We start from the raw sequence: 26,745 nt of genomic DNA, 5'->3' as shown, positions 1-26,745 counted from the left end.
ACGTGGCCCAATATCACTTCGTGTTTAGTGCTATTAGCACAAAGCCTGCTGGATATTACACATTTTGTCACTGTCGCCCTTCTGAGTCTCTTTTGATAAAAAGCTCATTGTGGTGGGATCTCCAAGACTTCTTCCCTCTGGTAGAACTCCTTTGAGGGACAGATCTCACTTTAAACTGTAGGCAGCATGGGCATCACCAGAAATTTTTGTGTGTGTGTGGGGGGGGGGGGGTAGCAGGACATTGATAAAAATAGAAATAATTATTTTCATGGTTATATTATTATACAAATTACTATGAAACTGATAGAAATCACTTCTAAAGTTATTATTTATTTATTTATTTATTGAATCGGTTTATTCGCATATGTTCCACTTTTGGCTAATCGCGACGATGACGATGAGTGAGTTTGTGTGCGTTTTAAATCTACTTCATCCACAGTAAGGCTAATCGCGACTGGACCTATAGTTTAAAGTGAGATCCGAACCACTATGAGCCTCCACCGTGTATCAAACCCAGGGCTCCTTGATTGCAATGTATGAGGATGAGTGGCATGAACTGATAAAGGGACACTCCCAAATAACACCCCATGTCCAGGCAGAGATTCGAACCCGGGACCCCTGACGTCGTATCTAAACACTCCGCCACGGAGATCCACAAATAGTAGGCATTCATTCTTTTTTTCCCGCAAAGTGGCGTTCAAGAAAAGTAACAATAAGCAGAGGACAACCTCTTATGACAACATAAGCAGCGCCCGCAGTGGAGAGGGATGCAGGAGGATGGAAAATTTCCACAAAGCATCTACCCCATTGCTTCCATGTAAAAACATGAGAACATCTCCCAGCTAGTCCAAGTCTCAAGCAAACACCTTTCCTGCAGTCATGATGGACACTTCTGGCTTGTAATGATTCCATTAAAAGCCAATAGGGTTATTACAACTCAGAACTGCCCGTGACTGTACATAATATAGCCATTTCCTTCTTATCTGTGGCACGGTCAAAAAATATAGGATTTATTAAAAGTAAAGTAAAGTGTTCCCCTGTGCATAGCACCACGCCATGAAGGCGTATAGGGGGTGTGGGGGTAACGCCCCACACTTTCTTGATCCGGTCGTGAGTGGGGATGATGTGATCAGCATCACGCCCCTGACCGCCTTTACCCCCCAGGGTTTCCCCCAGGTACCCATGTTATTCGACGCTGGGTAGGCGCCGGGGCCGCTTCCACCGTTAGAAAAGTTCCCGGATTTGAACCGGCCGGGGATCGAACCCGGGACCTTTAGCATGGTAGTCAGACGCGTTACCGACTGAGCCACCGCGGGTTATTTTTCCCAGCGTAGCTCTGACAAAGGATGGATGGACTGGGACCCTCCCAAAGATAGTGGTATTAAGCCTAGTTAACTTTACAGTTATAGCAAATGCTTATTCGTCAACATAAATTTCAGGGCAAGATTATTAACAATATTTTAACCAGTGGCACCAATTTATATGGGCCTGTGGGACACGATCTCACCCTGCCCGTTATTATATTTAAGAAATAAAGTCCTCGCTCTTAAGGAAACCAAATGTTTAATCATTATACACTGAAAGAATTCTGAACTTAATTACTGACAGTGTTATCAAAATATTTTTAAAAAATCGTTACGCTTTAAATATGATACTTTTCAGTGTGCTAGCCGTGGTCACGTCGTTATTAGGAAAGTAAGGGAATACAAGGGCTTTTAAGCAGGATGAGGATCGATAGGCACTAAAAACTCAAAATAGGCAGGCAAAAAGAACCGAAAAATACAAAATAAACACTAAAATTGATGAAACATAGATTTTTCATCATTTTCCAAGATTAGGCACTCAAATAGCAATTATCTTCGCAATAGGCACCTATGACTAAAATAGGCCAAAGAGCCATGTATTCCTCTCAGAAATTGCCTGAAAAGGATTTTAAACGTAAACGCCTACATTTTCTGGCCAAAAGAGGCATTTAAGGTAAATATTAGACTATTTCATAAAAGTATAAAGCAATCTTAGAGTTCAGCCCACTCAATGTTTTTAAAAATTTACAGTTTAATTAAATTTGGCTAACCAGCAAGTAGCAGTCGCAAGCAATTACTTGTTACATACCAACATATTGCAACCATTTTTATAACTCCATTAAGCCTTGTTTCCATGATTATGAAAAACTAAATATGCTGACCAAGGCAGTAATTTATTTTATTAAAAAACATAAACTAACGTAACGTTTCAACCTTCTAGCAAGGTCTGGGTAATATATATACACAAACATTACTCCCTCCAGACTATTTAGAAAGTTGTTTGGAACTTTCTAGCAGATGACTTTCACTTTCCAACTTTACTTTCACCTAAAAGGCTAAACACTTCCATATAGAATGTGGTTGGACTTTTTAATCTCACGCTCTTTTCCCTTCATTTTTCTTCCTTCTCCTCTCCTCTTTTTCTCTTGTCCTTTCCACTCTTTCCAACATCTTCTTCCATTCTTTGTTTAACTTCAGTCCCCCATTCCAGTTCATTGTGTCTTCTTCGCCTTTCTTCTCTATTTCCTTGGCTTCCTTCCATTTTCTCACTAGCATTCTCTTCTCCCTTCCTATCTGCTTAGCCTCATCCCACTCTATGTCATGTCCTGTTTCTCTCGTGTGTTTAAATATTGCATTTCTCTCTCTCTTAAGTCGTACATCATCCCTATGTTGTTTCAACCTGTCTTTCAGCCTTTTTTTCGTTTCTCCTATGTACACACTCTGACATTCTTTACATTTTACTTCGTAGATAATCCCTTCTTCTTCCTCTTCTCTGTTTTCCTTTTTCTTGTTAGCATTCCTCGCTATTCCTAAGATGCTTCTTCCTCCCTTCCTGTAAGTTTTAATTCCTGCTTTCCTAAGCACTTTGCATATCTTTTCTGTGGTCTTCCCCATACTCCTTATTCCAAACCTTCTCTCCTCTTTTTCTTTCTCTTCCAATTGTCCCCTGCCCGTTTTCTTACTTCTTCTGTTTATGTCCAGTCTATCCTGCTTCTCATAGCCATTCTTTTCCAGCTGTTTCCATAGGCTATTTATTTTGCCTTCTTTTTCACATTCTTTCATGCATATTTTCTTGATTCTGTCCTCCATATTCTTTATAAAATTTATTTTTGTCACCTCACTTACATCACTTCTTTTGTGGCAGAACACCCCTGCTGCACACTTCTTCTGATGCCAAGCGGTTTCAATTTCTTGTCCTCTTTTCCTTTTCATCAATATATCTAGATAGCTTAACTTGTCTTTTTCTTCTATTTCAAGTTCCAATAATATCCCTCTTTCTTCATCTTGAATTTCTTTGGCAAAAATGTCAAGCTGCCTCTTCGTTCCCTTCCATATGCCAAAACAGTCGTCCACATATCTGCAAAACAGAATCATTTTGTCACCTCCCTTTTCTATCACTTTCTTTTCCCATTCATTCATAACCAATTCAGCCAATGCTGGGCTTAGACTGGAACCTATATTTAGTCCTTCACTCATTAACATTATTTTATCTCCCATTATACTGTAACCGTTATTCCAAATGGTTTCCAGCGCCTTCACTACCCTTTCACTATCCCATTCTCCTATAATTTCTTGTCCCATTCTCTTTTTAATAATGTCCAAAACGTGTCCCCTCTTGATGCTCGGGAACATACTTTTCACGTCTAAGCTAAACATTGTCGTCTTCATCTCATTTAACTTAAGTCCTTTTATGAGGTCTACTACTAGTTCACTGTTCTTAACTGCTCTGCTTTCTTGCTGTGTTACTAACACGTCAATAACTTTCTTTAATTTCTTTTCTAAGGGTTCCAAAATATTGTTTCTGCAGTTCATTACTGGTCTTAACTTTATCTCCTCTTTGTGTATCTTTGGAAAGCCTTTCAAACTTGGTAGTCTTCCTGTCTCCTTTATGCATTTCTTGAATCCACTCCTCTTACAGTCTTTAATGATTCTTTCTTTTATAGTTTGTTCTTCACCTGTTCCACAAATCTCCTCATATCCATTTTCTTTTAGGTCTTCAAACTTCCTCTCGTACAGACGGAATCAAATGAAATGTACTTCCCTTTTCCTGCCAACTCAGAAGCGAGTTGGAAACCCTTCATTGCTCCTGTATAGATAAGAAAGTGGGGGAGGGCAGTAGCAGACAAGGCCATCACGCAAACTTGTTTCCGGCAAGCTTTCTGTTGGAGTCTTGGCAGTTTGTGGAAGGATTTTGTGTTCCTACCACCCGTCTCTCCGCCTCTCTCTCTCTCTCTCTCTCTCTCTCTCTCCTTGTATTTGTGTGTGTGTGCGCGTGCACGACACCTGTTTCATTTTAAGTTTGACTTATTTGTATTGCATTGACTAATTGCTGGCTCGACTGGGAATGAACCAGGTTAGCAATGGAGACATAATGAAGGATCAAAAATACAAAAACTCCTGGCATAAGTAGTTAGTAGTAGTAAAGGTAAAGTAAAGTTCGCCGTGCGTATAGAACCGTGCCATGAAGGAATGTTTAGGGGATGTGGCAGTAGGGAGCCGTATATTCTCTAATCCGGCCATTTTGGAGGTCATATGATCAGCACCATGCTCCAGCCGTCTTTACTCCCCAGGGATGTAGTAGAAACGATTTTGATTTGATTCTTTATTTTATTTCGCTTTTTGTGCCACTTTTGGCTAATTTGCGAAGATGGGAATGAGGGATGATATGACGAAATTGACGAATGGACACTCAGAAACATCCATGCCCAGGCCAGGATTCGAACCCGGGACCCTAGCGTCGTAGCGCGATATGCTAACCACTCCGCCACAGGGGCCGGCTAGTAGAAACGAGAAAATAAATAAAACATTCTGCGTATGTGACAGTATTTTTTTGGATATTGTCTTGGAAGTATCTGTTTACATCCTAACCTGCAATTTTGTTTAAGGATAAAACTAGTTGAAGGTCGCGAGTGTTCCTGAGAAGTAATGAGCATATCACATAGATTAATGCGAAATAGTTTAGCTCGGGTTTTTCGAAAAAAAGAAGGAAGGATATACAAATCAATTCTACGAATGCTCACGTCATTGTGACCATGGAGTGCATTTTGCACACTAACGAGGATCTGGCGTCTAGACATAAGGCCCGTATAATGGTCTGTGGGGTTTGGACTGTGTCCTATCCATCTACGTTTGTAGTTGTCCTTTCACAAATTTCATCATAACACACCTTTCATCCTTATCTTTGTGATTACCAAAAAGTGGAAGAAAAGTGAAATAAAATAAATCAATCAATCTGTTATTGTGTCCCTGTGTTTTTCAATTTTTCTTCATGACCGAAAATTAATGTTTCACTGATGTAATGCATCATTATAATCATGTGAATTATTTTCCGTCATCATTGTATGCTTAATCATTCCTTAAATCATAGACTCTAACGCTGTTGTCCTTAGCGTAATTGATCTTATTGTGTGGAAGTTTTGATGTAGGCAAAAGAATGGTTAAGAATAAATCTCAATTGAGTGTTCGAAATTTAAAATATAATAACTCCGACGTGACGAATATTAACTGTTCTTAGATCGATGTCAAAGAACGATTTCTCCTAATTAAAAGGATTCCGGCCTCCGTGGTAGAGTGGTTAGCACAGCTTGCTTAATCACCGGCCTTGGCATTGTGTTCATTCGGTGTTCAGTGTGAATGTCCCTTCATTCATTTCATCATTTCATCAACCATCCTCATCGTCGCGTTTAGCAAAAAGTGACACAAGAAGCGAATTAAAATAAAGCAAATCAATCAATCAATAGAACATAGGGTCTCCAGTTTCATAGAGCAGTATGCAAAGCACTCGGTCATGGAGGCCCTCAAAATTGAAATAATAATTGCAACAGATTTGATTTGATTTAGTTTATTTTACTTCGCGTTTTGTGCCTCTTGGCTAATTTGCGAAGATGGGGATGAGTGATAAAATGATGAAATTGATGAATGGACATTCACAAACAACCAAGCCCGACCGGGAATCGAACCCGGGACCCTTGGCGTCGCAGCGCGATGTGCTAACCACTTTTTTTTTTTTTTATTTATTTTTTATTTTTTTTATTAAAGGAAAACCCCCTAAGCGGAAGCTTCCCCCATCACCCCATCACATTCACTCATATCATTTCATTCACATTTATATTTCAGGACTTTTTCAGGACAGACAATCACAAATACCCATGCCTTACCCGGGACTCGAACCCGGAACCCCTGGCGTTGTAGCGCGCTCTGCTAACCACTTCACCACGGAGGTCGACTGAACCACTCGGCCACTCGGGCTGATTGCAACAGAAAATCTGATATTAGAGTATTTAAGATTTTAGTCATATTAACAATTAACGTCAACCAACAACACTTTCACCTGTATTGTGTGATATATGGTTCTGCCCTAACACTTCATTGATTAATTTGCTTTTATTTTACTTAGCTTTTTGTGCTACTTTTGGCTTATTTGCGAAGATGGGGATGAGTGATGATATGATGAAATTGATAAATGGACACTCACAAACATCCATGCCCAGGTCGGGATTCGAACCCGGAACACCTGGTCCTGAGATTTCGGCCTGTGTATGGAATCGCTGGCTATCCACAGTCGTGAAGAAATTGGTGAGCTAAAACTGAGTAGCGTCACTCGGTCACGGAAACCTACAAAGACTGAAGGCTTGTCTTGCTGACCACACGTCACCCCATAATTCCCACCTCGGCAGGTGGATGTGAGGCCGGCAATTGGTAGGTAAGACCTGGCCCTCACGGAAGGGGGGGGGAGAGAGAGAGAGAGAGAGAGAGAGAGAGAGAGAGAGAGAGAGAGAGAGAGAGAGAGAGGCGGAGAGACGGGTGGTAGGAACACAAAATCCTTCCACAAACTGCCAAGACTCCAACAGAAAGCTTGCCGGAAACACGTTTGCGTGATGGCCTTGTCTGCTACTGCCCTCCCCCACTTTCTTATCTATACAGGAGCAATGAAGGGTTTCCAACTCGCTTCTGAGTTGGTAGGAAAAGGGAAGTACATTTCATTTGATTCCGTCTGTACCATTCTCTTTCCATCACCACAATTGCTCCACCTTTATCTGCCTGCTCTATCACCACATCATTTCTTGTTTTGATTTTCTTCATGTTACATATACATATGTTTGTGTATATATATTACCCTTCTTGTTGTATCTGGTTACTTTTGTACTTGATACAGAGTCTGAAGAAGACCTTGCTAGAAGGTTGAAACGTTACGTTAGTTTATGTTTTTTAATAAAATAAATTACTGCCTTGGTCAGCATATTTAGTTTTTCATAACCATTTTTATTGCTAACCAATCAATAGAGGCCACTGTTGACCCACTGTGCCCCCGTGCGAATTACGTTGATTTTTTAATGGACGGATTACGATGTTTTACGTAATATAAAATTAGTACTAGTATTGGTATTGGTAATATAGATATTTGATCCCAAAGAATGGCCCGCTTTCGACTATTTATGACGTCATTTTGATCGTTGCCATCTGCATGTGATATGAAGGAACATGTTGTTACGTTGTTTGTGTTTTGTAACTTGGAGCCGTGTTGGAAATATCGGAGATTGAAGGTTGGCAATCCTGGTGTTACGTCAGGGAGCGCGAGATTTACTGCAGACGATGTTTCGGTAGACGAGGAATGCCTACGAGGTTAGATTAGGCCTGTTAGGTTAGGTAGCATTAGCATAAATACAATGACAAATTATTGCTTAGGCTTAAGAGAACAAAACCTAACTAGTCTAACCTAACAACGTAGGCATTTAGCCTAAAATTTAAAAGCTATCTTCCGTGACGTCAGAACACAAGGTTGCTAAAGTGTTGTGCAATAAGTGTTTTCTTAGTACTTAAAAATTATGTATTCTCGTTCGTATTGGATATGGTCGTTAGGTTAGGAGGGCCATGTTTGGTACCGATAGTGATTTCACGTTTTTGTTACGCCAGGAGTGTTAGTTTTGCTGCTGTTTGGGAATTTCTTACGGGAAAAATGAGTGAAAGTAGTCCGGAATAGGAGTTTCTTGTATTTACGCGGGTCATACTTTGCGATCAAATATCTCAGTTATTTGTGGTTTCCTAACGCTGGAACCACTTTTATATTGCGTAAGACGTTGAAATCTGTCGATTAAAAAAAATCTACGTAATTCTCGAGGGGGTACAGTGGGTCGACGGCCCCGTGTAGGCTGCTGTTGTAGAATGTGTTGTTGGGTGGTGCTCAGGGGCGCAGCGAGACTCATGGGCCCCCACCATCCGGTTACTGCTATCATAGGGGCTGGATTTATGAATACAAAAAATGCTTACTTTTAGCATGCAGGTCGTAAACAAATATAATTCCCTGGATTATGAATAAAGATGCGTTTGTATGATTTTGACAAATGCTAGAGAGTTGGGAGTTACGTTTTATGAATTGGGTTAGGTTTTGTACTTGTACAAGATCTTAACTCTTGCCATTGCAGAATCCTTACGAAAAGCATTATACGCATTCTGAACGATTTAAAAATCAGAGCTACTTTCCCGTTAACTTCTAAAGCATCTTTAAGAACCAAATACAAATTGAGACTAGCGTAATAAGCGTGAGGTGCAAGTTGTTGTGTTCTTCATGTACACCGAATTTCCGGCCAGCGTTGCAATCTAAGCTCAATTGTGCTAAACCTTGCATAATTTTACCCCGCTAGAGTTCTTTGCTTAACATAGTGGGAAGTCGTGGCATAATTACTGCAGACGTGCACCTGTACAAAACCACCAGCCTTGGACCTCACACGTCACAATAACGTGCCGGCAGTGGGCCTGTCTAACGAAAAGAGATGTCAGGAAAATCCGGCCTTTCGGGGCCCTTTTACCTTGGAGGCACCGGCCCGGCTGCTCCAGCCTAGATACGCCCCTGGTGGTGCTATATTCGCTTTCACAAAGCCTTTGGGGTGTTCTGCTTCACGCTAACAAACCTACTTTACTTCACAATAACACATACAGCGAGCTAAAAACAGCTGAAAACGTTCTTAAACAACACAATCTTCCCAAAGTATCGCCCGCGTAAGAAAAACTAACTCCTATTCCGAACTACATTCACTCCTTTCTCCAAACATCAGCAAAAGTAACACTCCTAAAATAACAACGTGAAATTACTATTGCCACCAAATCTAACCCTCCTAACCGAACAACCATTTCTAATATGAACGAAAACAATTTTTCAAAACAACTAACAAAAAATGTTGATTTACTATCACCACCAAACCTTACCCTCCTAACCTAACAACTATTTCCAAGGTATGACTGAAGATGACCGGACAACTTTCAGATTTTCTTCATATTTGGCATACTTACTAATTGAGGCCTGCTAATGACGAGTCTGAAGTTAAAATTTGTCGGAAACTTCTAGAAATTGCAAAATAATTGCGAACCATTGACGCTAGCCCCACGAACCATTGACGTGTGGTTAGGCTAGTTTCGGTTAGGTTAGGCAAACATAGTTAAAATTTCGTGTCGTGGTAGTGTCAAACAAAAAAGTTCGCGAAAATCGACGGTTTCCATTCCGAAAACTAACGCCTTATTTTAGCTTATTTTGCAATTTCTAGAAGTTTCCGACAACTTTTCACTTCAGATTCGTGATTAGGAGGCCTCAATTAGTGAGAATGCCAAATATGAAGAAAATCGGAGAGGGGTCCGGTCATCTTCAGTCGTTCCATTTCCAATATGAACAAAAAAAAATATATATATTTTTTAAAGTACTTACCGGTGGAGATGGGACGAATTGACACTGCGGAAGATCACAGACATATAATTGAAAAAATACATGTCACAGTTCTTTCATTGCAAAAAAATATGCTCGCTGCCGTATTTTAAACTTCATCCCTACATTCCTGCAATATCGTCTGCTGCACTTGACACATTTCTTGTTTCCACTCACTAACCATCCTCCTGCAACTCAAGGAAATAAATCTCCGGCTCCCAGCCGTAAAATGCAATAATCCGAATATATCGGAACACTGCCCAAATTTGGTTCACAACCACTGCAGACTCACTGTTAAAATTAAAATACATTTTCCGAACTAGTGCAGTTTGAAGCCATTATGCACGCGCGTTGTCTGCAAGCAGCAAATGATTCTCACCGAACAAACCAGCCTCCTGGCCCGTGCGTTTGGTGAATTTCGTTCTTGCACGGAAAGCGACTTTTGGGACAGCATAACGAAACCTCACGAGAGCACCTATGGGACAGCCAGTTACCATAACTCGTTAAACTCGTGCGACTTTCGGAACGGACCCATTGTAAGGGGTTTCGGATCAAGATACGTGCACATCGGACAATTTCGCTCACCATGGCCGCAGAGCCAAGTCTTGCTCCTTTCCTTGCCTAGCGAGTAAGAGCCGTGAGTCTGGGTTTCGAAGTTCTGATCGTCGAAAGCCCAAGGGTAACTCGGGTAACTGGCAGGCCTTGAGAGCTTCCAAAGACCTAGCTTATCGACATTCATTCATTCCGGCTATGCAACGTCTCCAGTGCCATGACATGAGTCATGCAGTCCCTGTTGCCTTTAGATTCTAAACTGCTCAATGAACACTTGAGTGAAGGAGCATTGATCCCATTCAGAAATGTTCCTCACATAAAATTTGAATTGATTTGTGTTATTTAGCGTCGCTTATCTGCCACTTTTGGCTAATCGCGACGATGAGGATGAGAGATGATGTGATGATATTGATGAAGGAACACTCACAAAGAACACCCATGCCCAAGCGTGATTCGAACCCGGGACCCCTGGCTTCCGACAAGGATGTTGGCTCACATATAACCAAGTTGAAATGCAGATTGAAGTAAGATTTCCTCCATGGTAAAATACTTTTGTATTACTCACAAAAGAAAAACAAATAAAGAGGGGAACCTCCTGACGAGCCCGCCTCCGCCCGCATACAATTAGTAGTCCAGTCCCTGGTCATAAGACCCGCAGAAATTTCGAGGTGGACGAGTTTTCTCTTTTCATTCTGTTAGGGCATACCTAATGAAAGGAAAAAATCTTGGGTAGACATCTGGCATACCGGGCCTAAGTTTTCTAGGGGCCAATGAATTCAAGATGGCCGCCGCTTCCCCACGCACCAACAAAATAAATCGATCATAACTTCTTGAAAATTATTTTTTGACAATTTTGCATAGAGACATATTTTGTTCAGAATTGAAAACGGAAAAAAAATATTCGTACAGTTTTTTCATATCTTGCACTGTTATGTAGATATGTCCAGTGAACGAATTCCATACCCTCTTCTGCAAGGATTCTAAGCAATATTTTTACACTTTACTTGACATTCCGGCATATAAAGGGCAAATATTTACTGCCTGTGATACTTTGTTGATGCCTACTATTGTGGCGCATGGGCTGTGCGACTTTATACATCGAAGATGGCTGCCTCTGAAGACATTAACAAAGAAAATCGACCATGTCTCCTTATTTCCTTCAGAAGTCATTTTAACCATTTGTATAGGTTCGTTGGGTTCTTGAATGAAGGGAAGACATGTGTATGGAGGATATACCTTCATTTTGAGACATACAATCATAACTATAATACTAAGTGTTTTGCTGAACAATGTGTCAAGAGAAGGTACATGGCGTCGGGAATCTAAGATGTCCACAACGGAGGTTCTGAGCATAAAATACTGTCCATATCCTGATTTAGAGTTCGTTTATTAGATTTTTCCAGAGGTGTTATCTGTCAATAAATAGCAAGTGAAAATATATTATTATAATTTTTGTAACTACAGTAGTGTCCAAAAGTTAAGCATGACGAAGATATGAGAAAATGTGTTATTGATGAAGTGTCAGAACTGCACAAAACATAGTGAAAGTTAATCAAAACGTTACATGAATTAACAATTGTTTTTAGTGTGAAGACAAAAAGTTCAAAAATAAGACAATTGAAGACCACTTCCTTAACAAGAAAAAGAGGTTTGTATGGGGCGTGATTTATGGGCTCCTAGAAAAATTGGGCCCGGTATGCCAGATGTCTCCCCAAGATTATTTCCTTCCTGAAACTGAGCAGAAACCATCCCAGAGCAAAATTTCTGTCACCCCCTTAGCCCAGCGTGTTGAGTGCTGGACTCATGACATCACCACCGATCCCAAGTTCGAGTCCTTGTGCGGGCATAGGTGTTTCTTAGTTTTTCTTCATGAATTTCATCCATCACCATTAACCAAACGTAGCGGAAAAGCGAAGCTAAATAGCAAAAAACGAAAAATAACAAATGTGCCACTCGACTCAACAACATCTGTATGTGCTTACTTAACATGTAAACAAGAAGGTATTATGTTTTCAAGGAGATATATTTTATGAAAAGAAGTCTATATGCTTTGTTGTTGAGTTTTGCTTTAAGTTCACGTAATGCACAGATATGCTGATTATGACTGGACCCAGTGGCGCAGGAACGGGGGGAAGTGGTTACAGAGGTACAACCCCCCAAATTTTTGAAGGGGGTACATTACCCCCTAAACTAGATCAGAGTTGTACCCCCTGTACACCCCTAAAGTAATTTGAAAGACTCAAGGTTCGGCTGTATAAAGAACCTATTTTCTAATAGCTCAACATAAAGTTCATATTGTTCACACACATTAACTTCTTTTTTTAAAAAAATCAAACCACTGTAAATCTATTTTTTTTATATTGTGGTACTTAAGTTAGTTCACTTTATCTGTGCTCTTGGAAATCATTTTGAGGGGATGAAAATTGTTTAAAAAGGAGTGTGAGAGATGGAATAAGATAAAGTTTAGTTTCAGGAAATCATGCTCCAAGCTAATGTTCCTTAATGTAAAGGAGGGGGGGGTACACTTTTTTAAAGTACTAGTAGTCTACTGATTGATAAGATATATACCTGGGTCAGATGAGTATACGACTGACCTTCTTTTCTTTAAAATTTTTCAAATATAATTTTCCTAGACTTAATGCTTCCACATTTCTCAACAAAAAAAAAAGTGAAAATATTTACTACCTATGAAATTATTCAAATTATAACTTCATATTTCCTCATTATAAGCAGAATTTATATTTTTCTCATTTTAACGCATATAAATCCATTGAAAATTGTCATAATTTTATCAGACAAATTATTTGCAGATTTTTCTATTTCTATTTAAACTGTAGATCCAGTACCGATTAGTTTATCTGAGCATAAAGTGAATCTAGAATACGTTTTTGACAAACTTCTGAGTTAAGACCGAGACAAGAACAAGCACTTACAATAACGAGAACGACCTCACCACACAGGAATCTTGACTCGTCTCATCTCGAGACCATTCGAAGTTGAAATGGAGCAGCGATGTTTCCTATACATTAAAAAAAAGTTGCGTCCTTTAATTTTTTCATACGGAGTGATGGACTTGGGTTTACTGTGTCAATAAACGTAGAGATATTTTCCAACAGTTCGCCAGAAACACAGGTTTATATTAATTTCAACCTCGCATACACTTTTTACCTACATAGTAATAGTAAGTATGCTTATAATTGAACGTTAATTGTTTCAAATCATATTTTGATATTGAATTGAACACAAATCAACATTCTTCCAAGTTAAAATGTAAAAACAAACTATAAGAAAATTGTATAAATCTGAATAGACGTCTGACTGGAGCTGTTCCTGTAGGTTCGAGGATACTGTGATACTTAGACATGATCCAATTTTTTTGCAAATTTTTCTGCATCGAACTGTACTGGAAAGTTCCGGATCTAGAAATCTTGCCCATCCCCCACCCCCACGCAAAATATTACCAAAGGACCCTTTACCTATCTACCTACCATTACACATCCCACATATACTGATCTCATGTTGACAAAGTCACATATAAGGGCCTACAGGGTGATTCAAAAGTCCTTTAACACCCCCTATAAAAAGTAAAGGAGTTACGCTGGGTACAATTGGTCATGATAGAAACAGGTTAGGCGTAGGGGGAACCACATTGGTGTGTTCCAAGCGGACGTCCGCCATATTGAATTCAACTCAAAATTTTTAAATGAGAAGGGGTTGTGTATATGACACTGTTGTCTCACAGCTGGAAAATGATACATTTGTAACAATCATGCAGTCGTAACTTTTTCCTGATTAAAGATAGGTTGAAGAAACCTTCACCACTGCATTTCGCGTGGTGAAGCCTGATTTCATTCTATACTTCATGAGGCCTTAAAAAGATCGCTTCGCGGGCTTGCAGCAGACGACAATACGGGGGGGTGGGGTGTCTGCGAGAATGAGTGAGTCCGTTTGCCACAGCTAGCTCGCTGCACCCTTCTGGAAGAGTGAGTGACCTCTGCATGTTGCTACCTCCGCCTGTTTGTTCGGCTGAGGAGCAGACGACACGAGAGTATCGGCAACAGTGTGCGAGCGACATCTGCTGTTAGCCCGCGAAGCGCTCTTTTTAAAATGCCTCCTGCAGCATAGTCTGACTACCACGCGGGAAACGTGGGGTAGGTGATCTAAAGTCCCACCTTCCTTATATCCAGCGCAGAGACCGCCTTTATGGCAGTGACCCTCTGTTGCCGCGTTTACATACGAAGGCACTTGCGGTCAAACAACCAATTAGGCCCAATGCTTGGGCAAGAAGCGGTAACAGTAAAATCCCCCTCCCAAAGCAGCCAGCAGGGAAACAAGATTTTGTCGAAATAACCATTCTGGCGAAATAATAAGTTCGGAATTCTTTCGGCTTTGTCCCCGCATAATGCGGCTCTAGGACCCACCCAGCCTCAAATCAAATGGTACGGGGAGGAGGGTAAAGGCGGCCGCAGCGTGGTGTTGATCACATCACCTTCAAGATGGTCGACATCGAAAATATGTGGGGCTCACACACCCTTAATGTGCCTCCATGGCACGGTGCTATATGCACAGGGAACTTTTAACTTTACCTGTATATATTGTATTCGTTTCTGTACCCCTGAGTACCTTCCTTTACTAGGTATATGTAAATGAAAAACGTTCCTGCGCCACTGACTTGACCTACAGTTTAAAGTGGGATCTGAATACTATTTTTTTCGTAAACTTTATTTTGAAAGGAATTGTATCCCCAATTTAGGTGCAATATGTAGTACATTTCAACCACTACATTTCTGACATCACATTACCCTGAACACTAGAGAACGGGGGGCGATAAAATATATCATAAAATCAGTATTTATTAATACATTACAAAAGGTTTTTAGATATTGTCATCTATTTCAACAATTCATCGTTCGCTCACTTTGTTGTAAGTTATCTAATTCTGCAGACTGCATTGATAGTAACTTGACGTAATTTTTAGTTGCTTGAGACGGGTACAAATAGCCGGCAGTACTGATGCACACATTTTAACAAACAAATGTAAAAATCAAACCGAGGGAAGGTTTAGGATTTCAAGACCAGAAACGTAAAATGAAGCAAGCACACAAACGCATATTTCAAGACCTTCAAAACAAATTTGGAGAATATGTGGTCCTCGGTTTTATATAATTACGAAACAATGGAAAATATATTAAATTGAAAAGCTACAAAATCAAAACAAACATAAATTGAAACGTCTCCATGCCTAGCGAAATTTAATTGCCGTTGGCAACATTGACGGTGGTGCTCGCATTGGGCTGAAGCAACTACATCGGGTTTCACGTGACCTCTTAGTTCTTCTGCAAGTACTGGGTAAAGACAAAAAACCTGGAAGGCTTCGAGGCCTGTGGTTTCTTGTTCATGGAAGCTCGCTTACACAATGTCCAATACCTTGCTTGACGTGTGTGTTGCATATTATTTTAGGCGCGACTCCTTGTAGACTGGTTTCTTCCGGGTCTCATGCAGGCCTCTTGTTTGGATCCCACTTTAAATTGTAGGTCCAGGCCAGATTAGCCTATCTGAGTATAAGGTACACTCCAAAACACCATTTGACCAAATTTCGTGCACAAGTGTTTTTGATTCGACCTCCAATCTCACTGCTTACGGTTCAACAAGCGAGATAATTTCACTTTGCTTTTCTGACACTTTTGGCTAATCGCGACGATAAGGATGGATCAAAGGACAATCACAAACATATAGGGACGACACAACACGAGTCCCACAGAGGATTATACTGTCTGTTAGTCCAGACGCCAGAGCCTCGCTAGTCTGCAAAATGCAGTCCATGGTTTACTACGTGGAAGGGAGGTTGACATTTGGGCGTCTTTGGAAAATGGTCACCACTTATACACCCCAAGTGAGATCGTATAGTTGCAAACGCGAAAGAAGAGTCATGCTTTCCATTGAAATCGATTTCATGGAAAAGAAATTCGTATGGGGAATTCCATGTCAAAGTGCTTGAATCTCAATTTTTGAAATTAAATGAAATGCTGTAATTTTATTATATCTTGCGAGTCAACAATCTAGACTTGTCATTTGGATAATAATTCAAGTATTATGTGTACATAATTAAGGTAGAAGGTATTTTATATATTTTTCGTTTAACTTTTTGATTTACTTTTGTTTTCTATTGTATCCCAACCGGCACCAAAAAACAATTAATTTCTCCTTTAACTGTTACATTAAGTCCACTTTATGCACAGGAACATTCCCCCTTCAACTCTACTAGAATATTAAAAGGGCAATTCCCTTATATTTTTTTCTTAAATAATTTATTTTTCATAATTTGAAAATTCACAGAAATCAAAATAAATTTCTTATTAAGTAAAGAGGCAGTGTTTCGTCTGTACCACCTGTGACACAAAATTGTTCAATTATGGAGCAAAAATCTGGGAAAGTATTTTAAGGTTTAATCAACAGTGTTTAGTTTCACAATTCTTTGCACAGAAACTGTAAGACAAGTGTCTGGGTGTCCTACCTGTGACAACAATGGAATGTCCCATATGGTTTGTCATAATGCATTTTTTGAAAGTTGTGTAATGTATCGTTCTTCTACATTAATCTAATTCTCTTTACAAAAAAATGAATAAATTTTCTGCAATATTTCTGTGCATGGTGCAAATTTGTTAATTATTTTACAAGATATTCCACCCCTTTTTACATGATTGTACAATTCAAAACTTGCGTACGGCTACTACGTATGGTACTGATGCCAAGGTCACCCCTTACACCCCGCATGTAGCTGTTCCATATTATATAGGCAGGATTTCTTGCCAAAGGGGTCTGTTCCAGGATTTGTGCAGGTTTCTGGACATTACTGCTTTAATTTGAAAATTTTGATTTTCTCAAAATTTCTGGAAGGTTTTAGCCCCATCAGGTACTTCCCTTCAGCCAACTTTTAGAGTTTTTTTTCATTGGATTCTGATCCCCACATGCGAGCATAACACACTACAAAACCAGAAGCCCCACATTCGGACACTGGACAGGAATGGGTGTCATGCTTGTCCGATCACCATTTCTTCAGTCAATCATTCATTCTCATCATTGCAATTAATCTCACGGGGCACAAAAGTGATGAAAAATAACTAACAGACTATTATTCACTATATAATTTAGGATTTATTATATTTGTATGTCTAAATAGTAGTTGTGCAACTTTGCTACCTAACCAGCAGTTGCAACTGTCGCATTTGCTACTGGAAATGGGGAAAACCACAAAGTCAGAACGTCATGCACAATTTTGAAAGCTAATATAGGTAGATCACGTACATTTTTGTTGAAAATTTACTACATACATTTTCTTCCTTAAGGGAGGGACAACTTATTCATTACAGCCATGTATTAGCAGTAGTAGATCAGATGTGTGAGTTACAAAATAAATTTTAATATAAGTCAAATAACATAACAATGGTATTCAAACTAATTATAACAAATGTAAATTATGAAAAACTAAATATGCTGATCAAGGCAGTAATTTATTTTATTAAAAACAAACTAAACTTAACGTTTCAACCTTCTAGCAAGGTCTTCATCAGACTGTATCAAGTACAAAAGTAACAAGATACACAAAAAGGGCATTACATATACACACAAACATTACTCCCTCCAGACTATTAGAAAGTTGTTAGGAACTTTCTAACAGGTGGCTTTCACTTGTCAACTGTACTTTCACCTAAAAAACTAAACATAATTACTTTCATATAGAATGTGGTTGAAACAACATAGGGATGATGTGGTTGAAACAACATAGGGATGATGTACGACTTAAGAGAGAGAGAAATGCGATATTTAAACACACGAGAGAAACAGGACATGACATAGAGTGGGATGAGGCTAAGCAGATAGGAAGGGAGAAGAGAATGGTAGTGAGAAAATGGAAGGAAGCCAAGGAAATAGAGAAGGAAGGGTGAAGAAGACATAATGAACTGGATTGGGGGACTGAAGTTAAACAAAGAATGGAAGAAGGTGTTAGAAAGAGTGGAAAGGACAAGAGAGAAAGAGGAGAGGAGAAGGGAGAAAAATGAAGGAAAAAGAGCGAGAGATAAAAAGCCCAACCACATTCTATATGAAAGTAATTATGTTTAGCCTTTTAGGTGAAAGTACATTTGGCAAGTGAAAGCCACCTGCTAGAAAGTTCCTAACAACTTTCTAATAGTCTGGAGAGAGTAATGTTTGTGTGTATATATAATGCCCTTTTTGTGTATCTTGTTACTTTTGTACTTGATACAGAGTCTGTTTTTAATAAAATAAATTACTGCCTTGGGCAGCATATTTAGTTTTTCATAATCATGGAAACAAGGCTTAATGGTGTTATAAATGTAAATTGTTGAGATGTGCGAGAAAAACAGACCATGCTGTTTCTAGTTATTTTATCAAATTTCATAAAGTGCTAGTCTGTTCTAGTTACAAGGATCTTGGTCTACTTATTATCACTTTTATTTGAAGAACACACAAATGAAGCTTGGAAAAAGCTAAAAAAGTAATAGGTTATATAATATTTATTGGAATTATTTAAACAAACTGAAGACTCAAGTTTTAAAATGTTACAAATGTATGAGCAGTATTTGATTATGGCCGTGAATTATGATGCTCAGTAGCTCCCCGTCACATGGTATGGTGATCTTAGTTAGGAATTTTTTCATGCTTTAAGTATTCTAATATTCTCGTTGAAGGTTTGGTGGTCGAGTCTGTAGGATGTCAGTCTTCCACATGAGAGACCTAGGTCGAATCCCCCTTCCTCTCTCTCACAATTTATATTTGTAACTTCAACTTTTTCTCTCGTCCCCGATGGCATATTTGTAACTTCACCTTCTAACTGAAGGGTCTCAGGGTCAATACCAGGTGGAGGAAGAGTGTGGTTCAGATCTAGCTTTAAATTGTAGGTCTAGTCCCAATTAGCCTATATGTGCATAAAGTGGACTTCAAAACTCAAACGAACAAACTGAACTTTTCCCCAGTTTTACATGAAATTATTCTACTTTTACTTTCAAAGTCCATTAAAATAACCCATGGCACAACAGCCCATAAGGACCAGGGCCTACGTACCGTGGGAAACCATCCAACCTGTTACAGAGTGACGCAGGTCAGCTCCACAAACCCCCAGTCATTGTTACAGGTTTCCATGACCAGGATACACTACTCATTCCTACCTCTCCAATTTTCTCAGGATGGTGGGTGGCCACCAGTCCCATACGCAGGCCAAAATCTCAGGAGAAATGTTGTTACACTTCCCCCAGGGGAGAACCTGCGTGCATCCTGTAGCCAGAACCCAAAGCATGATGCTTTAGACCGTATGGCCATCCTGCGGGGCTTTCAAGGTCCATTACAATCTGTATATAAATTATTTATCTGAAATTCACTTCTGCTGGAAATCATAAATCCCTCATTTCAGTCACCACCAATAGAGTAACTGCAAATATACAGGGTGTACACTCGCAGTAAACTACACTAGTATACTGTACTGCACAGATGTTTGTTTGGCATGATTCTTTCTTTTTGGGTAAGAAGTGTCTTCTCACGCCACACCCTTGATTACTTGTATCAAATCACACCTCAATTGCCAAGCTTGCTGCTTCCAACACCACTTCAGGTTCAAATCCTGAATGGGGCATACATTTCCCACTGCGTTTGCAGTTTCATATAATCATCATCGATTCTCATCAGTGACTAACCTACACAGGGTCATATTCAGTGCTCCAAGTGAGGTGGTGGTGGGGGGCATCTGGAACCTGCTTCATTGTCACCATGATGAACCCTATAAGCACCTCCCACCTGGGAATTTCTATTTTGCCTTGGGAACATGATTTGTACAGGGCATCAAAGAAATAAACATTTTTGCAGAGAATTACTCCTCGTAGCAGTAATTGCATGTTTATTTAGGTATCAAAGGCAATGATAATTGTGGTCCTCATTCACTTCTCAAACATCCATGATTTTTCATTGTCTCTAGACATGAGATACACCTACAGCTTTTTTAGTTCTTCTTCGTCAAGCCATATTTACTTGATACAGTAATTGCTTTGACAATAAACCAGGCAAATTTCAAAAGGAGAGTTAATATGTTGCTGAATCTTTTATATGTCTCAGCCAGGGGTCCCGAGTTTCAATCTCAGCCTGGGCATGGATGTTCTTCAAGATTAGCCAAAAGTGGCAGACATGAAAAGTAATAATCAAATCAATCAATCAATCAAAAATTTATCTCATTCCAAAAACTGCTAGAATATTTCAAATCCTGAAAAATTATATCTATTTAGAATTCATTCTGCATCAATTAAGTGACTTGGCATGTGGTTTACTTTTGCTGTAGTTTAGACATCTAGGATACAAAATAGACTATGGTGCCACAAAACTATTACAAATATCTACATAACAGGGAAAGTAACACATGAAGATCCCAATAAATGCTCTAGAAATATTAACAGATGTCATTTTTAAAAATTTAGTATAACATAGTGATCTTTTTTTTAAAAAAAATAGATACATTTTCAAAAAACTGTTTGCTGAAATATGCTAAAGGTTCATAATATCTTAATTTTACATGTTGTTTGCCTGTTTTATGTAATTTTGAAGGTATGCTGCACATAGTGATAAATGTTTTATTTTATAAGTCAATATAATAATAACCCATGTCACAACAGCCTGTGAGGATACCTACCGACTGCCAGCCTCATTCCCACATGCCTCAGCAGATGTGGGCAAACATCCAACATCAAACATCCAACCAGTTACGGGGCGACATGTGGTCAGCATGACAAACCTCCAGTCGTTGTTGTAGGTTTCCATGACTGGGTTACGCTACTCATTTGTAGCTCCCCAATTTCCTCATGAATAATGGTGGGATGCCACTGAGACCAATATCTCAGAAGAAAAGTTGTTACGCTTTCCCCAGGAGACTCGGACCTGCACATGTCCCATAGCCAGAGTCCAAAGCATGACGCATTAGACAACATGGCCATGCTATCATAGTTATAAAATCATTTAATTCAGTCGTCTGCAAAGAATAGTATAAAATGTATTTGATCATATTAATATGTAAGCAATAATAATTCTGCTAAGTTAAGCAGAAATTCTAATAGTTCAAAATATATTGACATATCAAGATTTTTTCTAAATATTCTGTGCAGATTACATAGAATCTGATTCTTACGAATAATAGCATTTTCAGAAAAAAGAACAACTTTATTCAGTGTAACCTTATATAATTTGTATTTCCCAAAGAAACACACAAAACATTTGGCATAATTTTGTACAACATATATGACAGTAAGTTAATCTACATTGAAAACTCAAATAGATGACACCTGAATAAGAAAATTTTACTTTTATTTATTTATTTTGTAATCAAACTACCATTTGTCAGCAAGACAAGTTCATTCAAAAAAGAAAAATAATTTTCAGTGATCTAATCACAAAGTTTCCAAATATTTTTTGTAGGAAATTTCATAACAGCAACTTTTCTTTCACTTTCATCCCAAACTTACAAGTATGTATTTCCCATACGGGAATAACAACAACAAAAGATAGTCATCAAAGTGGATGGGGAACAAATTCCTTTCACATTACACCTGCAAAATCTCTCAATTTCTGTTTCATTGAAATGTTTCTTTATGAATTTTGTAAAGAAGCTCTCTTTCAGTAATGGTCCCATTCTACTTACCATCACTTGACACAAAAAATGTATTTACACCTAAGATATCAGTTCTTATTCACAGTATGTTCATCATTGACCATGAAAGAAATAACACATTTAATATTCTTTTAAATATAAAAATTGCAACCGCATAGTACTGTTGACAGTTGCATGGGACCTTCATTCATATGAAGCACATATATAAACTATTGTGCACCTATGTTCGTCTTAGTATGGAAGTTTTGGCAGTACATTTTCTTTGGGAAAAAAACTACTGACTTTGTCACGAATTTTTATTTTATGCCATAGCTGCAAAACTAAATTTCTAATGTCATGCAAGGAAAACAAAAAACAGTTTCTCTAATTTCACAATATGGCCATATTGGAAATTAGATGACTTCCCCTACTAAACACTCTGCATAGCGTCGCTGCCTTTGCACATAAATATGATCACAGTTTCAATTCACCACATAAAGACAAAGCAAGGCAAAAACTACATAAAATCCTCACATGAAACAAACTGCAGAAATTTATTTTAGTTCTATAGCTAAGACAAACTAAAAAATACACACTCAGCCAGAGAATTTAAAAAGAAACTATGGGTCACATTACTATCATTCAACTCTTGTAGTTTAGTATCAAATCAGATGAATTTTCAAAATTTTAAATATTACACTGACAAAAGTTTTAGATTAGAAATATTAAATTACAATGATGTCAATATTTTATTTTCTTATCCACAAACATTTTTCTTCTTACAATTCTTTTGTGATATGGAGATGATATTTGTCTAAAAAATTCATAAAATAATACTAGTGTAGCACCTATGATGATAAAAGGACAACGATATTTTGTATTGTAACACATTTGGTTTGTGATAACACAATACACGTACACTCAAAATTTATACCAGAATTACCAACTTCATTAGCACATGTGCAGAAACGAGATATTTATTTGTTCAATATATATTAGATATCCTAGTCAATGAATTTTGGTTCACTTCTACATTAAATCAGAACAGGAAAATGAAATATGAAGATTCATAGAAAATAAATATACATATGTGTAATTAATTCATGACTGGCAAAGTATATTATGCAATGCAAGGAAATTTTTATCCGAATAAAAACAAGTGAATAATGCAAGGTGAGATGAAGGCAAGTATAATAAAATATGGATTTGGAAGTTATTTCATTCAGTTGGAAGCTGTGATAGGTTCTAAAAAGTGTCATTATTTTCCAATTTAAGTATTATGCATACGTTTAATAAATAATAAAATCGTAACATGATTTCCAGTATCTTAAATTATCTTGTAAAAGCATTATGCTCAAAAACAAAACAAATGTACCCGTAAAAAACAAGAAATATACTTGTGGAACAGGTTGAAATGAAAGTTCCTTTTCAACAATATAAAATACTTCCTTTCTTACTTGTTCAACTTTCAGTTTGACATAGATATACTTGTTTTGCAGAAGCACACATGAAGAGATATATTTTCAAAAGCAAAATGACCCTAAAATGGTCCTATAAAAAACAGAAACAAAATACATCTCTACACACTGGCAGATCTGAATGAAACATGTGAACCACTAAAAAAAAATATCCAGTAAAGGATCTGCCAATTTAAAAATTCTTGAAGTATTATGTCAAACTACATCTTGCAAAAACACTGATAATTAAAAATCAATGTCCTGGTGAATATATTTCCAATGCATACACTTTTCAAAATTCATTATTAAAAGAGCTTCCGTATATTAAAAATGTTTACAGAACTAAGTACTGTACCAAAAAGTAAAAATAGATGGTAGGCTCAAATATTCATTAACACATTTTGTCTTTTTTGTAGCGTAAGTTGCTTTGTAACATTAACAGATGAAATATAATTCAACTTTAAAACACTTTTAAGAATAATGACATTGCTAATCATGAAGAAAAATTTGTTAAAACGAGTCCACCAACAGTCATATATAAGGGGCATTCCATTGTCATGGGTGGGACACGTGGACCACTATTTTTAATATTAAAGTAACTATTCTACTGATAGTTAGGGAACATTTTTCTTACAGTTTCTGTGCAATGAAATATGAAAATGAACACTGTTGATTAAACATAGCTACCCTTAAAATACTTTCCCAGATTTGTAGCTATGCGTGAACAATTTTGTGTCACGGGTGGGACAGATGAAACACTACCTCTTTACTCAAGAATAAATTTATTTTAGTTTCTGTGAATTGTCAAATTATGAAAAATAAATTATTTAAGACAAAGAGAGAAGATAATTGATCTTTGAATATTCTAGTGGAGTTGAAGGGAAAATGTAACAGTTAAAGGAGAAATTAATTGTTTCTTGGTGTCACGGGTGGGACACAATAGAAAACGCACAAAATCAAGAAGATAAAATAAATTAACAATGTGTAAAATACTTCCTTAATTATGTATAATAGTACTTGAATTTTTATGCTTGTTCACTCACAAGATATGATAAAGTTACAGCATTCCATTTAATTTTTAAAAAATGAGTTCATGGGCACTTTCACATGGAATACCCCTTAACACACCAAGCATTGGGGAAGTCATCATAATTGTATTATGCTTAAGCTGCCAACATTTACAGATTGGTGACAAGATACATTAAAAATTTAATGCAAAGTAAAAGACTAATAAAAATATGTTATTATAAAAGAGCATTTAAAGCTAACTGGAAACAAAGTAACATTTTCCATACAAAATATTGCATCTTTTCATTTTGAGGCAGGGCAGGAGAATGTCGAAAGAGGACACACGCTGAACTTGTTCCGTACAAGATATACTGAGAGTTTTTCATCTGCATATGAGTACGTTTATTTTGGGAGGGGTGAGATATACTTCTTCCAATTCTTCAGAAAAAACACTTTCAACTTTTACATGTTTAGTTTCCACTGTCAGTTGCGAGATCACATGGTTCCGATGTACTAACTGCACTGTACCACCAAATGTTAAGTATATTTTGGATTCCTGTGTGACCAATTCTTTTACCAAAATAAAACACTTTCCAAGGAAGTCATAGTTTTTCTCATTCCACCATAAACTTATCTGTTTTCATAGACTGACTAAAACATTATGCAATGTTGTTGTAACATAACAGACTTAAGAGTTCTTCAATTCCCATTGATATAAGTCTGTAGTTACATATTTCACAGTACTAGTAATCACATTTCAAAGAAAACACTCTCTTATAGAGTACATTTTGTCTATTTACTAGAGTCTTTGGAAAGGAGAACAGGTCACAAAATTTGCACACACATGCTTCTAACATGTATGCACTGAAGGAACAAGGGGTTTGTTTACACACAGCCTTTACGCAAACTTTGAGGATGAAAAATCATTTACACCAGGGAGTCAAGTAATAACTTTACATTCACTCTACCATTCAACCAAGCTCTTTTTGATGTCACAAGTAAATTCGCCTTAAATCTGATGGTGAGGTAATCATGTTGCATTGTGGACACAATTTCTTTGCTCCCTGTAAAAAATAAAGAGAATTCGATTAATAATATTGTAAACAAAACCATACATACACATATATGAAAAAGAAAGAAAACAAATCAAAGGGTAATGTAAGGCAAAGTTCGCCATGCACATTACACCATACCATGACGGCACATTTTAGACCTCAGACTTTTTGGTGATGTGGTCAGCACCATGCTCCGGCCACCTTTACCATCCAGGTACCCATTTATTTGAACCCCCGAGTCACTTCATGCATGGACAAGGGTGGAAAAATTCATCATTCTTTTATATAAACCATCATTAAAGATGAAGTAACTTGACCAAATGAAAGAAAGGCTGTACAACACCAAACATAAGGTCAACATCAACCTTTTCTTTTCATGTAGGTTCTCCTTAACCTAGCTCTCTTGGCATGATGTTCTTTCAAAAGTACTTAACCCCTTAAGTGTGGAATTTTCTGAACAAGTCACTACTGGAAAATGGAGTTTTTTTTTTTTTTTAAACAAAATTCTATTCCATCACTTCTTCATTTTCCGATTCTGATTCACTGTCACTGCTTTTAGAGGTCAAAAGCAAATGCAACTTGGGCTTTCCGATAACATAGTGGTAATGTTGTTGCCTTGTAATCAAGCAGTCCTGGGTTCGATACCTGGTAGAGGCAGATTGCACAGTGGCTCAGATCACACTTTAAATCATAGGTGCATTCCCGATTAGCCTATATACTAAACTATATGGACTTAAAATTTCAAGCAAGTGCAACTCAATGTTTGCATCATGCAAATTGTTTTTTGAGCCATATTTCAATTTTCTATTATGCACGAACTACATCGCACAACAACAGACAATTTTCTTATGTCTCATTTATATTCTTTCTTCTTTTTTTTTTTCATTTTGTTCTTCTATTATTTTTGCCTTTACTGGAGCGAGCATAATCTCACGTAACATGATTCTTATGTTCTCAACATCTGGGTGTATATATACACCACCCACAGTCAAATCTAGTCAGAGCAAACACAAAGCATATTTATATGTATGCCTTCCATGCACTGCAACAGGACATTGCAGATGGCATTGTATATGTGCCATCCACACTTAAGGGGTTAAATAAAACCTTGTGTAAGGGTTAAATGAAGATGTGTAATCATACTGTAATGTGGAAAAAATGGAAATGAAATAATACAAACTACTATTCTACAAGTTAGGACACATAACATGTTTCAAATGCTTTAAGAACATACCGGGTGTCCCAGAAGTATTTCCATGATTACAAACTTTATTCATAACCACTATATGTAAGGTAGAGATGTGAAAGTTGTGCC

At 37.8% G+C, this 26,745-nt stretch overlaps 1 protein-coding gene across 2 annotated transcripts in view; it reads right to left on the bottom strand.

The window, feature by feature from the left end:
• Nucleotides 1-21,489: 21,489 nt before the first annotated feature.
• LOC145984283 (E3 ubiquitin-protein ligase Rnf220-like) overlaps nt 21,490-26,745 on the bottom strand; it is a 225,536-nt gene continuing 220,280 nt past the window's right edge. For both annotated transcript variants that reach the window (XM_083117921.1, XM_083117922.1), the window contains one exon: nt 21,490-25,439. In XM_083117921.1, coding sequence (XP_082974047.1) covers nt 25,368-25,439 — 72 coding nt within the window. In that variant the 3' untranslated portion in view covers nt 21,490-25,367. The remainder of the gene's footprint in view (nt 25,440-26,745) is intronic.

This window comes from Lepisma saccharinum, chromosome 2 (assembly GCF_977018435.1).
Source record: "Lepisma saccharinum chromosome 2, izLepSacc3.1, whole genome shotgun sequence".
Lineage (NCBI taxonomy): Eukaryota > Metazoa > Arthropoda > Insecta > Zygentoma > Lepismatidae > Lepisma > Lepisma saccharinum.
Note: the sequence above shows the minus strand (reverse complement) of the source record. Positions and strands in the feature narration are given on the sequence as shown.